Source organism: Hemiscyllium ocellatum (genome assembly GCF_020745735.1).
Source record: "Hemiscyllium ocellatum isolate sHemOce1 chromosome 27 unlocalized genomic scaffold, sHemOce1.pat.X.cur. SUPER_27_unloc_12, whole genome shotgun sequence".
Lineage (NCBI taxonomy): Eukaryota > Metazoa > Chordata > Chondrichthyes > Orectolobiformes > Hemiscylliidae > Hemiscyllium > Hemiscyllium ocellatum.
Genome location: NW_026867479.1, coordinates 67,924 through 82,120, shown reverse-complemented (window position 1 = coordinate 82,120; position 14,197 = coordinate 67,924). Strand labels below are relative to the sequence as shown.

Sequence of the window (14,197 nt, the reverse complement as noted above, 5' to 3'; positions counted from 1 at the left end):
ACTGCTTTGTTTTAGCAAAATGCAAACTCTCACTTTTATCCATACCTCTCAAACACACACTGTCAGACATACACACACCCCAACACTCTCAACTCCTGAGGCTTATACTCCAACACACCCACACTTTACGAAGCATGGTACGCGCACTCTGATGCACAAGGTCACATGCATGCATACACAGATATATATAAAATCTATGGGGTGAATTTGCATTTGCAGAATTACATTTGCAGATACATGCAATTTCGCTCAAAAAGCACATAAATTGCAGACAGTTAATGCAGGCAGTCAATCCATGTAGTATTTTATAAATTCCTACTTTAGAAATGATACCACTCTGATTCAAGATTGGGATACAGACAGACTCAAACCTCACATCTGACATGCATTGTCTGAGCTGAGAAGTCACCTATTTTTATAAAACCTTATGTCATCATGAGATTGTAACTTAAAAGAAATTCTGGAATTTATACATTAAGGAAACCTGCAACCCATTCGAAAAGATGAAAGACTTAACAGCAATCTATGTTTGTTCAATATATCCTATCAGTTGCATGACTCTGTGATCCTTTCCTATAAAATCTGTGTGTTATGATCCTGCTCCACAGCTACCTGATGATGGAGCAGCGCTCCGAAAGCTAGTGCTTTCAAATAAATGTGTTGGACTATAAACTGGTGTTGCGTGATTTTTAACTTTATCCACCCCAGTCCCAGACCGGCTCCTCAAAACAGTTTCTAGCGAACGCATCCCACACCTCCCAGTGCTGCCAGTAAACGTTACAATGCTGATGAAATGATACAGTACCTGCACTCCTGAAAAATTTACAATTTCTAATGATACAAGCTCCTCATTCACTGCTCCATCTGATACACAACATTGGAAACTTAGTGAAGCTGAAAGAAATGAGCAGCTTTAAAACAAAAATCACTTGGAGCTCACAGCTTTCAATGTGAGTCTGAGCCCGATGGTAAGTTCAGGTAACCTTTATTGTGACCCAACTTTGTTACAGCTTCAGATCCCCTCAGCAAAATGGCATAGAAAAAAGTAACTGATATGTTTTTAAACAGCTCAAGGTCAAAACCCACACACTTCCTCCCACTTTCTTTACTATTGGTCAGCACCTAGTTATCCCTTTGTAACTGGAGAAAGTGAGGACTGCAGATGCTGGAGACCAGAGCTGAAAACATGTTGCTGGAAAAGCGCAGCAGGTCAGGCAGCATCCAAGGAGCAGGAGAGTCGAAGTTTCGGACATGAGTCCTTCTTCAGGAATTCCTGAGTTTTGGTTTTCTTCACCCCCAAAAATGGTTTCATCGTTAAATACTGAACTCCAGGTTTCTGACCGAATTCCAATTCCGCCATCTTCCGTGGCAGGATTTGCCGGAACTCGGTTGTGAGTCCAGTTGATAATGGCACTAGGCCATCGTTCCTTCAAACCCCTGCGATGACAAATGAACTCGCTGGTGCCTCCGCAGGAGGGAGGAGCAGGTGAAGGCCTTCCTGCACTTGAGGCAACTGAAGGGCCTATCCCCCGTGTGAACCCGCCGGTGGGTCTGAAGATTAGAGGAATCGCTGAAGGCCTTCCCGCACTCGGGACAACTGAAGGGTCTCTCCCCCGTGTGGACCCGCCGGTGGGTCTGGAGATTAGAGGAATTGCTAAAGCCCTTCCCGCACTCGGGGCACCTGAAAGGCCACTCCCCGGTATGGACTAGCTGATGCCTCAGCAGGGCAGAGGAATCGCTGAAAGCTTTCCAGCACTCGGGGCAGCTGAAGGGCCTCTCCCTGGTGTGGAGCAGCTGGTGCTTCCGCAAGGTGCCCACTTGACTGAATCTCTTCCCACACTCGGGACAGCTGAAGGGCCTCTCCTGCGTGTGGACACGCCGGTGGGTCAGAAGGTGGGAGGAATTGCTGAAGGCCTTCCCGCATTCGGGGCAGGGGAATGGCCTCTCTCCAGTGTGGACCCGCTGGTGAGTCAGCAGGATGGAGGCCCGGGTAAAGCCCTTCCCACACTCAGGGCACCTGAATGGCCTCTCCCCCGTGTGGCGCCGCTGGTGCCTCAGCATGGAGGAAGCCTGGGTAAAGCCCTTCCTGCACTCGGGGCAGGAGAATGGCCTCTCCCCCGTGTGGACCTGCTGGTGCCTCAGCAGGGTGGAGGCCTGGGTAAAACCCTTCCTGCACTCCGTGCAGGAGAATGGCCTCTCCCTGGTGTGACTGCGCTGATGAATCTCCAGGGCAGACGGGACACGGAAGCCTTTTCCACAGTCGCCACACTTCCACGGTTTCTCCACAGGGCGAGATTCCTCGGGATTCTCCATGGCCAAAGCTTCAGCTGCACACAAACACGTGTATAGCCTCTCCCCGCCGTGAATTCCTCGTTCCAGGCCGTATCACTCATCCATGCTCCACACTCAGTGCGGTTCAACAGTCGGGTCTCTCATCCAGTCCCACTGATGCTGAAAATGTACTGAAACAGGAACCAAAAAGCTTTGCTCCTTCTCACAGAATCTAAGTTGAAAATTGCTGAGGTCCTGATGGATTGAGTGACTGTCAGATATTGATGTCAAAGCAAGGATTGCAGATGCTGTACAGTGAGTCGAGAAGTGTGCTGGAAAAGCACATCAGGTCAGGCAGCATCTGAGGAGCAGGAGAGTTGATGTTTTGGGCAGAAGTCCTTCATTTGTTGATTTGAAACTTCTATCTTCAAATACTCTGTAAAACGAGATTATAAATGCCATCACTGTCAGCCCAGAGTAGAAACTCAGAACAAGCAATTCTACTTTCTGCAGAATATTCTTTTCTTTTGTTATTCCACAAAATTGAAAGCACCATCCCACTCTCTCCCTCTGTTCTCACTCCATTCTAACTAATTCTCCTGAAGGTACTGATTCAGGATCTTACAGGGGCAGAGAAGCAAAAATATCAAGACTGACATCTCTCTGAAGTTTGGATGACTCCACCTGAAAGTTAATATCTTCCACGAAATTGGGATGCTGCTGAGAGCAAGCAGGTCTGATTTTGGGAAGCAAACAAAAATGTTAATTCAGGGTGAACCTGCCATGCAGCTTCATGAGGAACAACCAGACACAAAATGGTTAACGCCCCCAGGAAGAGGGGAACAAAATGAGACATCAAGGCATGAACACTGACACCAGAAAGAAACTGAACATACAGATGTGGCAAACTTTAGTGGAAAGCCAGAGTCATAGAGATATACAGCACAGAAACAGACCCTTCAGCCAAAGTCTTCCAGATATCCTAAATTAATTGAGTTGCATTTGCCAGCACTTGGCCCATATGCCTCTGAACCCTTTCTATTCATACACCCATCCAGATGTCTTTTACATGCTGTAATTGTACCAACCTCCGTCACTTCCTCTGGCAGCTCATTCCAAACATGCACCAGGCTCTGTGTGAAAAATTTGCCCCTTATGCTTTTAAATGCCCACCCCACCCTAAACCTTGGTACTATCTAGTCCTGAACTCCCCTATCCCACGTAAAAGACCTTGTCTATTTGCCCGATCCATACCACTGAATGATTTTATACAAGTCTATAAGGTCACCCCTCAGACTCTATCACGCTTGGGTAAACAAACCATCCTATACTTCCATCTTCACTCACCCGGGTAATTAAGATTCATAGTTGAGTTTGCTCCCTCCCTGGATTCACTCCAGTTGCTCAAGTGAACAAATGTCCCTCCCTTCTCTCTCTTGCCCCCAGGATGAAGAGTTGCCCAGAGGGAGGAAGTTTCACTCTGAAACTGTAGGGCCACTTCCGCGTTGTGACATCAATAACGATTCACAAGATCGGACCTAGGCCAACACACAGACCCCGCACTGCACCGGCTCCGGACGCCGGCGTCCGACTGACCTGCATTACGCCTGCTCCGGATGGCCGGCGTCCGACTGACCTGCATTACACCTGCTCCGATTGGCTGGCAGCCTCCAGCTGACCTTTACTTGCGCCTGCTCCGGATGGACGGCATCCGGCTGATCCTCACTGCGCCTACTCCAGACGGACAGCATCCGGCTGGCCCTCACTGGGCCTGCTCCAGATGGACGGCATCCGGCTGGCCCTCACTGCGCCTATTCCAGACGGACGGCATCCGGCTGGACCTCACTGGGCCTGCTCCAGATGGACGGCATCCGGCTGGCCCTCACTGCGCCTATTCCAGACGGACGGCATCCGGCTGGTCCTCACTGCGCCTGCTGCGGTCGGTGTCAGACTGACCCGCATTCCGCCCGCTCCAGACGGCCGGCACAGGACCTGCACTGCCCTGCACAGTTGGGAAAATCTCTTCCTTTCAACCAATCCCCAAAGTGCGGAAAAAAGCAATTCGGCCCAACGAGGCCACACCGACCCTCCAAAGGGTAACCCACCCACACCCTTTCCTCAACATTCACCCCCTGACGAATCCACTGAACCTGCACAACCGTGGCACTATGGGTAATTTAGCATCGCCAATCCACCCGAACCTGGACAAAGTTAAAAATCACATCACACCAGGTTATCGTCCAACAGGTTTATTTGAAAGGAGTAGCATTTGGAGCGCTGCTCCTTCATCATGTGGTTGTGGAGAATAAGATCATAACGCACAGAATTTATGAAAAAACATTACAGTGCCCTGCCACTGAAATGATATATTGAACAAACCTGAATTGTGTAATCTTTCATCTTTTAGAATATGTTGCAGGTATTACAAATATGTAAATCCCACAACTTCCTGCAACGCACCTTCGAGATAACTAGTTTAATCACAAAAGGTGACATTTTTCAGACAAGGAGGGGGGAGGAGAGTGGGAGTAGGAGGGGGAAGGGGAGGAGGTAGGGGGAGGGGGAGGGCAAAACTAGAAGGCATAGGTTTAGGGTGAGAGGGGAAAGATATAAAAGAGACCTAAGGGGCAACCTTTTCACAAAGAGGGTGGTACGTGTACGGAATGAGCTGCCAGAGGAAGAGGTGGAGGCTAGTACAATTGCAACTTTTCAAAGGGATCTAGATGGAATATTTGAATAGCAAGGGTTTGGAGGGATATGGGCTTGGTGTGGGAAGGTGGGACTAGATAGGTTGGGATATCTAGTCAGCATGGACAAGTTGGATCGCAGGGTCTGTTTCTGTGCTGTTCATCTCTATGACTCTATTTCAGCTCAGACAATGCATGAAAGGTGTGAGATCAGAGCCTGTCTATCCTAACCTTGAATCAGGCTGGTTCTATTTTCAAAGTTGAATTTAGATAATACTACATGTATTGACTGCCTGGAGATTGTTCATTTTAGGAGCAAAATAGAATGTATTGGCAAATATAATGCTGCAAACACAAATTCACTGCCATGAACTTGTGTGGACACACACACGCATGAGAGAAATAAAAAGTCTATTTCTGTGCTGCATATCACACAGACATTGAGATAACAGATGCTTTGTTTCTGCGGTTGTAAATGTTGTTGTAATTTATAGCTGGGTACTAATAGTAGATGTAAGGGACAGAATTCCTCAAAATAGGGCACTATAAGAAACCTGGGAGAACCCTATTCTGGTTTACTTACTAGTGAACAAACACTAAGCACAAGTATCTATTTATTTCTAATTTTTTTTCGTTTTTCTTGTTTGATTCCCTGCTCTGACAACACTGTATCTGGATGGTTGACAGGCTGAGATGGTGGGTTGGGTCTCGATTGACTTCAATGTTTTGTTGTTCCAAATGGTGCAAAATGGGTGTCAAAGCTTCAGCAGAAATCCAGCAGAGCTGACAGACCAACATCTTACTCTAAGCGAACAGGGAGATCAACAGAGGAGAGAGAAATCTGAGCTGACACCAGACTACCCTGTGATCAATGCTTTGATTAGCAGTGCCAACCCTCTACCTTTACATCGTTCCCATTTGACTACCCCCTCAATATTCAGGATACAATCCTTGTCATCCTGAAGCTGGGTTAGCCATGGGAAATGCAGGTTTATAGTTCCATAGTAATAAAAGCAGGAGTAGGCCATTTGTCCTGTCAGGCTTACTCTGCCATTCATTAAGATCAACCCACCATCGCAGTTCCTCCTCCCTGCATTGTCAAAGCTACCCTTAATTTACCAACCATGCAATAACCCGAATTTCCTGTTCCTTGGATGCTGCCTGACGTGCTGTGCTCTAACCAGCAACACATTTTCAGCTCTGATCTCCAGCATCTGCAGACCTCACTTTTTACTACAACTTCTGCTCCCAGTCAGGGCAAAACATCTTTGACAGCTGCTCTGAAAGTTCAGTCTTCACAACCACACTTGTGAATCATTCTCCTCTCACCTCAATATGCACCGTCTAGTTTTGGACTGCACCATCCTGGGGAAAAGATCTTGGTTATTCACCCTATCCATGCCCGTTACAAACATCAATAAGGTCACCCTTCAGTCTCTGATGCTCCAGGGAAAATATCCCTGGCCTATTCTGCCTCTCCCAGTAGTTCAAACTCTCCAACTCTGGCAACAGCCTTGTAAATCTTTTCCAACCTCTTTCAAAGTTTCACAACATCTTTCCTATATCAAGGAGACCAGAATTGAATGCAGTGTTCCAAAAGTGGCCCAACCAATTTCGTGTACAGCGGCCACATGACCTCCCAACTCCCATACTCAATGTTCTGACCAATAAAGGAAAGCATACCGAATGCCTTCTTTACTATCCTAGCTACCCAAGACTCCACTTTCAAGGAATTATTAACCTGCACTCCAAGGTCTTTGTTCAGCAACACTCCCCTTAACTGTGTCAGTTCTGCCTGGATTGCTTGACCAAAATGCAACTCCTCACATTTGTCTAAATTAAACTCCATCTCCCACTCCTCAGCCCAATGACCCATCTGCTCAATTCCCATTTATAGCAAACTCTCTTTCCTCTCTTATTGCCTAGAAGCTGAAAATCTCCATCCCACACACTCCCTCCATGCTCACTTTGCTGAACCTAATTCCTGCTGCATCTCATCCTGAAGGGTCTGGTTCATGCTGATACACAGACCCACACTCTAATTGAAACATACAGAACACTGATTGGCCTGGACAGACTGGATGTTGGGAAGATGTTTCCATTGGTAGGAGAGACAAGAACCTGAAGGCACAGCCTTAGAGTAAAGGGAAGGCCTTTTGGAACAGAGATAAGGAGAAACTTCTTCAACCAGAAAGTGGTGAATCTTTGGAATTCATTGCCACAGCAGCCTGTAAAGGACAGGGCATTGAGAATATTTAAGACGGAGGTAGACAGGTTCTTGAGTATCAAGGGGATCAAGGGTTACGGGGAGAAAGCGGGAGAATGGGGCTGAGAAACTTATCAGCTGCGATTGTGTGCTATCAGCAGACCTGATGGGCTGAATGGTCTAATCTCAGCTCCTATGTCTTATGGTCTCTTGCTATCCTGGACACAGAGGGTGAGAATTGGAGCAGGACTAGGACACTTGGTCTTTCGAGCCTGGACCAGTATTGCACCGATCATAACTGGATATGAAAATACCTACATTGTGGTGGATAGGCTGGGACATTTTTCAGTGGAGCATAGGAGGTTAAGAGGTGACCTTACTGAGGTTGATTAAATCATGACAGATATAGCTAACGTGAATGGCAGGTGTCCTTTCCCTTGGGTGGGGGTTTCAAGATTAGGGAGCAAATTTTGAAGGAGAGAGGAGAAAGATTTGAAAGACACGAGGGACACTATTTTTCATTTTACACAGAGAGTGGTTCACGTGTGGAATGAATGTTCAGAGGAAGTGGTGGATGCAGGTGCAGTTATAGCATTTAAAGGACATTTGGATAAGTATCTGAATAGGAAAGATTCAGAGGATATGGACCAAATACTGGCGGGTGGGACTAGTTTAGTTTGAGAACATAGTCAGCATGTACTGGTTGGACTGAAGGGGCTGTTTCTGTGGTGTCTGACACTGGAACAGTTCTATACTGGTCTTGAAACCATTTTCTTCACATCGCCCATAAACATCCATTTCATTGTTGTTCAAAATATCAGATGAACTCAGCAGTGAATATGTTCTATGACCCCACTAACTGCAGGAAGACATCCCCACTTCTGAACTCAATTCCTCTTGCTAATATACCACTTGCCTTGCTGATTGCTTGCTGCACCTGTCTGACAACTGGTAGTGACTGGTGCAGAAGGACACTAAGGTCCCATTGTACATCTACACATCATCTTTGAGGAAGGGCTTGTGCCCAAAACATCAACTCTCATGCTGCCTGACCAGCTGTACTTTTCCAATGCAACACTGCTTCTCTGATCTTCAGTATCTGCAATCCTCACTTTCTCCACATCCCAATGTATCACATTTAAAAACGCACCTCCTTTCTGCTTTTTTTTGCCATAACAAAGGCTATAGCTTCACATTGAGGTACTGCATTTGCCATGTGTTTACCAACTGTGACACTGACCTTGTCCAGCATTTCCAGAGTCTGTCTGCACCCCAGAGAATCACTCCCTTTCCTTTCAGCTGCTGCAAATCGACACCACATGAACAGGGATATCGGCTGGGTGCTGGCAAGCAGGACTAGATTAGGTTGCAATATCTGGCCGACATGGACGAGTTGGACCGAAGGGTCTGTTTCCGTACTGTCCATCTCTATGACTATAACTGAACACCAAAATGAAAACTAAATGGAAAAGGGAGTGAGAAAAGAAAGTGCTGTCCTCACAGATATTAGACAGAAGAAGGAAGTTACAGTCTGGGGTGAAGCTCAATCTTCACAGCAGCGACAAAAGCTTATGCTCCTCCTTCTGCATTCAGACAACAGGGGTGCTCTAACTGGCAGGAGGACCAATCTCCATCCGGTCCTCCAGGCTTTACCATTGGTCCATCTACAGGAAGTCGCGTGCCGTTCTTCGGACTTTAAGGAGCATGCGTACTACTTTGCTGACACCGGTGAGCATGCGGCTTCCTCGCTGACACCTCGGAGCATGCGCAGTGTGCGCTTTGGTGACCACTTACTGACAGATGTAAAGAATGTAAAGGCCAAAAGGAGAAAAAAACGGCTGGAGCCACAATTTTATTTTTCCCTGCGGCTCGACGTTTTATTCTTTTTGCATTTTGTCTGGCTGCTCAACTTTTGTAAGTCTTTTCACCAGGGCAGATGAAGTTGTAAACTGGAGGGCATCGGTTTAAGGTGAGGGGAGAAAGATTTAAAATGGTCCGAAGAGGCAACTTTTCCGCACAGAGGGTGGTGTGTGTACGGAATGAACTGCCAGGCGAAGTGGTGGAGGCTGGTGCATTTACAATGTTTAATAGGAATCTGGATAGGTATATGAATAGGAAGGGTTTAGAGGGATATGGTTAGATTAGTTAAATTCCCTACAGTGTGGAAACAGGCCCTTCAGCCCAACCAGTCCACACCAACCCTCCGAAGAGTAACCCACCCAGACCCATTTCTCTCTGACTAATGCATCTAACACTATGGGCAATTTAACATGGACAATCCACCTGACCTGCACATTCTTGCACTGTGGGAGGAAACCGGAGCACTCTGAGGAAACCCATACAGACACGGAGAACGTCCAAATTCCACACTGACAGCCACCTGAGGCTGGAATCGAACCGGGAACTTTGGTGCTGTGAAGCAGCAGTGGTAACTACTGAGCCACCGTGCTGTCATTCAAGTACATTTCTCCCCAGGGGGAGGAGGGACAATCAAGAGTCAACCATACTGCTGTGGGTCTGAAGTCACATGTAGGCCAGACTGGGTAAAGAATGCAGCTAGGACAACTGAGTGAATCCTTTCCCACAACGGCAATTTCCTTCCCTAAAAAGGATATGAGTGAATCAGATGTCTTTTACCCCCACCAATTCAAAAGATCACATTTAGTTTTGGTTACTTCATATGTAAATCCCACAACTTTTTAAAAGTTACATTCTCAAGATAGCCTTAACAATAGGTGCCATCTCAGCTCAGATAATGCATTGAAAGTATGAGGTTAAAGTCTGTGTTCCATTATTTCTATCCTACCCATGCCCCTTATTTTATAATCCCCTATAAGGTCACCCCACAGCCTCCTACGCTCCAGGGAAAACAGCCCCAGACATTTCAGCCTTTCAATATAGCTCAAATCCTCCAACCTTGGCAACATTCTTGTAAACCTTTTCTGCACCCTTTCAAGTTTTATAACATTCTTCCAATAGGAAGGAGACCAGAATTGCATGCAATATTCCAAAAGTGGCCTAACCAACGTCCTTTCCAGCCGCAACACGACCTCCCGACTCCTACACTGAATGCTCTGACCAAAAAAGGAAGGCATACCAAACGTGTTCTTCACTATCTTATCTACCTGCCTCAAAGGGAGACTCCCTCCCTCCGGGCAAGATCTGGGAACAAAGCAATGTCTCCCTCTTTCCATTCCTTATCTGGCGGCGGGGAGGGGGGCGGGGTGGGTTTGGACTTACCCACACTGGGGAAACAACATCAGTATTCACCCTATCCATACCATTCATGATTTTTTAACCTCTATAAGGTCACCCCTCAACCTTTGATGCTTCAGAGAAATCCAGTCCCAGCCTATTCATCCTCTCTCTTTACCTCAAACCCTTCAACCCTGGCAACAGCCTTGTAAACTTTTTCTGAATCGTTTAAGTGTTAAATCCTTCCCAAAGCAGAGAGACTCGAGCTGAACATAATATTCCAGAAATGGCCTCATCAATTTGGGACATCTGGTCAGTATGGACGTGTTGGTCTGAAAGGTCTGTTTCTGTGCAGTGGAGTTTTATGGCTCTGTGGTAGGGACATAACCCATGTCTACATTCCCCCCTCCATCCTGCCACTTGTTGTGTGGTTCAAACCATGGATCTCAGTTGGTCACCAGACTCTGACAATGTCCAAATGCCTTGAGGCATTTCTCACATAAGCTACCAGGATTGTAGCCGCAGTAAGAAACTTTATTTTTCCTAATTTTAATTGTCCAACCTTCAGTACTGGAAGAGCTCTTTCTTTTACCCATGTAATCATCCTGACAGCCTCACTGGGAAGGGAGAAAGTGGAGCCAATCTTTACACGGGGCAGATTTTGTCACAGACTCAGAGGAGGCGAGGACTGCAGATACTAGAAAGTCAGTGTCAAAAAGTATGGCACTGGAATGTGATGGAGGGCTTATGCTCGAAACATCAACTCTCCTGCCCCTCGGATGCTGCGTGACCTGCTGTACTTCTTATAGTGCCACACTTTCCAACTCAGATTTCTTCAAAGAGTCAAACATTTCAGGTATATACCTCCTGATGTCACTGAATGTTCCAAATCGTTAAGAGTCTCTTAATAGACGCTCAACTGACCAGTGAATGTGTGCTATCTTGAATACTAATACAACGTCACATCTACAGAAAGAGTTTAAAATCTCTCTACTCGGTGTGGCTGAAGAGGTGTCTCATCAGATGGGACGGCCGACTGAAGGCCTTCCCACACACTGAGCAGGTAAATGGCCTTTCCCCGTGTGAGCACACTGGTGTATCTGCGGGGCAGAGGAATCTGTGCTCCCTGAAGGTGGAGCAGGAGAACGGCTTCTCGCTGATGTGAATGTGCTGGTGAGTTAGCAGAGAAGTGGAATGGGTGAAGTCCTTCTCACACACTGTGCAAATTAATGGCTTCTCCCCGGTGTGAACCCACCGGTGAGTTACTAGGTGGATAGGTGAACGAATGCCTTCCCATACACTGAGCAGGTGAATGGCTTCTCCCCGGTGTGACCACGATGATGGGAATCAAGCAGACACAGGAATTTGAATTCTTTCCTGCAGTCCTCACATTTCCATGGTTTCTCCATCACGTGGAAGTCCTGGTCTCTCTCCAGGTTTGACAATCAGTTGAAAGACCACTCACACACGGAATATGTTCTGTCTCTTGTCACTGCAAATGGGATGTTGCTATTTCAGGCTGTGTATCCGCTTAGAGCTCTTCCCACAGTCAGTTCACTGGGACACTCTCACTCAGGTCTGTGTGCCTCAGTCTCACTGATGTTTGAAACCTTTTGAAGCAGACAGGGCAGCAGAGAAATAATAAATCCTGAGAGATTCAAAGGCTGATGATGATTGTCTCTATCAGATCTTGTTTTGATATTTCTGGCTGCAATTCCTTCCCTTTCTCATATCCTGTAAAAGGAGATTACAGGAAGCATCACCATCTGCACAGGATAGAAATTCAAAATAGACAATTCAGCCCATTGAATCTGCTCCACCATTTATTACCATAATGTCTAATATTATAATCCAAAAATCCACATTCATGCCTTATTATTGATTCACTTATTGACTAAAATTCTGCCCACCATCTGCCTTGACTATACTTAGTGATAGAAATTCAATAGCCCTGTCATTCATTGCCCTCTGAGAGAAGATATCCACCTCATCTCCATCATAAGTATGCGGACACTTAAGGTTAGAGGCTATTCCTCCTGGTCTGAGACTCTCCCAAAAATGAACACTACCTTTTTGGCAACTAACCTTTCAGGCCCACTAAGATTCTGATATTTATTCATTAAGATCTCCTCTCATTCTTCCAAACTCGAACGAATGCTCAACTAAGCTTCTCAACATTGCATCATTTGCAAACACGTCAATTCCCAGGATTAATTTTGAGAATGCTCTCACCAGCTTCCAATGTTTCTGTCATCTCCTCTACTTCGAGGGACCAGAGTGCAAAACACACAAGTTACAGCATAATAAAAGAATGATAAAAAATAGACATTTTTCCAGCAGCAATTCGAAGTTGTGCAAAAAATTTCAGATAGAAAAAGAGTCCAATCATACAGTGTTAAGGAGTCAGATGGTTTGGGGGAAGAAACTGTTGCACAATCTGGTCGTGAGAGACTGAATTGGGAGGTGGGTTGGGGGGGGGGCGGGGAAGTTGGAGTTCCTCGCTGCCACATAATTGTGTGCCTCAAACTATGCATAAAAAGTTGTTCAACTCACCCAGCAGTGGGGAGGCACCACCAGCACAACCAGACAATGCTGTTCGGTGGTTAGTGATGGCCTGGATGGCCTTCCACACGCTCAGTTTATCACTGCTGTCCTGAAAGTGGCTGTGTATTTTTTGTGTGTATGCACAATTTGACTCTTTGATGCCCGGGTCAGGTTGGCCCTCACTGTTGTTAGGCCCGCCTTGTCATCTGCTATGAAGGTAGAATCACAGGTCCTCAGCACTGCACACACCTTTGCAGTCATTCATGGCTTCTGGTTGGGGCAAGAAGTAATAGTCTTGGACAAAATGACACCGTCAATACACTTGCTAACGTAGGAAATAGCCGACACCATGTACTCCTCTAAATTGATGGAATCGCTATCATTTGTCATCTCCCTGAACACCCACCAGTCAGTGCGCTCAAAACAGTCTTGAAGAGCAGAAATGGCTCCACCTGGCCTGGTTTTACCTGCTTCAGAACCGGTCTGACACGCCTGTATACTGGGATTAGCATAACAGAGATGTGGTCTGAGGAGCTGAGGTAGGGCCGGGATATCAGTTTAACCCCAGAATGAGAAAAGAAATTGAAAAGGATGGGAAGGGTGTAGAAAGAAAGTGCCGTACTCACAGATGTTGGACAGAGGAAGGAAGTTGCAGTCTGGGGTGAAGCTCTATCTTCATTCAGAGAAGTAGTAGCAGCTTCCCGAGCTCATTTAGACAATAGGTGAGCTCTGATTGGCAGGAGGACCAGACTCCTTTCTGGTTCTCCAGGGTTTGCAATTGGTCAGTCGACAAGTATGGTTCATGTCTTTGTGCGACGTACGGGCCGTTGGCCAAAAGGACCTTGAACACAGCGACATCACCGGTCGGCGCTGCGATTCCTATTGGCTCCTTCAGGACGCCCCGCCCTTCATCGTGAACGTCACAACGCGGGTCGAGGCCAGTTTCAGAGGGAAACTCCCTCCCTCTGGGAAACATCTATGAACAAATCAATATCTCCCCTTTCCATTCGTCATCCTGGCTTGGAGACGGGGAATGAGAGGGGCAGGGGTAAAACTATTCAATATAGCAGCTGGAAAAAGAGGAAGTTAATCAAATAGAAGGGGTTTCAGATTCTCTCAGTCTCTCAAGGCTTTCAGATCCGCAAGGCATTTATCAGGACTGGAACTTGAGAAGGGACAGAGATCTATCAAGTGTTATTAAATGGTGATATATTCAATGTGCTAGCCTCTGAGATTCAAATACAATTATCTGTTGTATTTTTGTCCTTTAGCTAGGTCATATACTTCCAATTAT

At 46.5% G+C, this 14,197-nt stretch overlaps 1 protein-coding gene across 1 annotated transcript; it reads right to left on the bottom strand.

Annotated features, from left to right (window-relative positions):
- Positions 1–754: 754 nt before the first annotated feature.
- On the bottom strand, positions 755–2,317 carry LOC132807291 (zinc finger protein 239-like). Its single transcript, XM_060821559.1, has one exon. It carries the CDS (start codon positions 2,311–2,313, stop codon positions 1,414–1,416), a length of 900 nt encoding a protein of 299 aa, XP_060677542.1. The 5' UTR covers positions 2,314–2,317; the 3' UTR covers positions 755–1,413.
- Between the last annotated feature and the right edge of the window lie 11,880 nt (positions 2,318–14,197).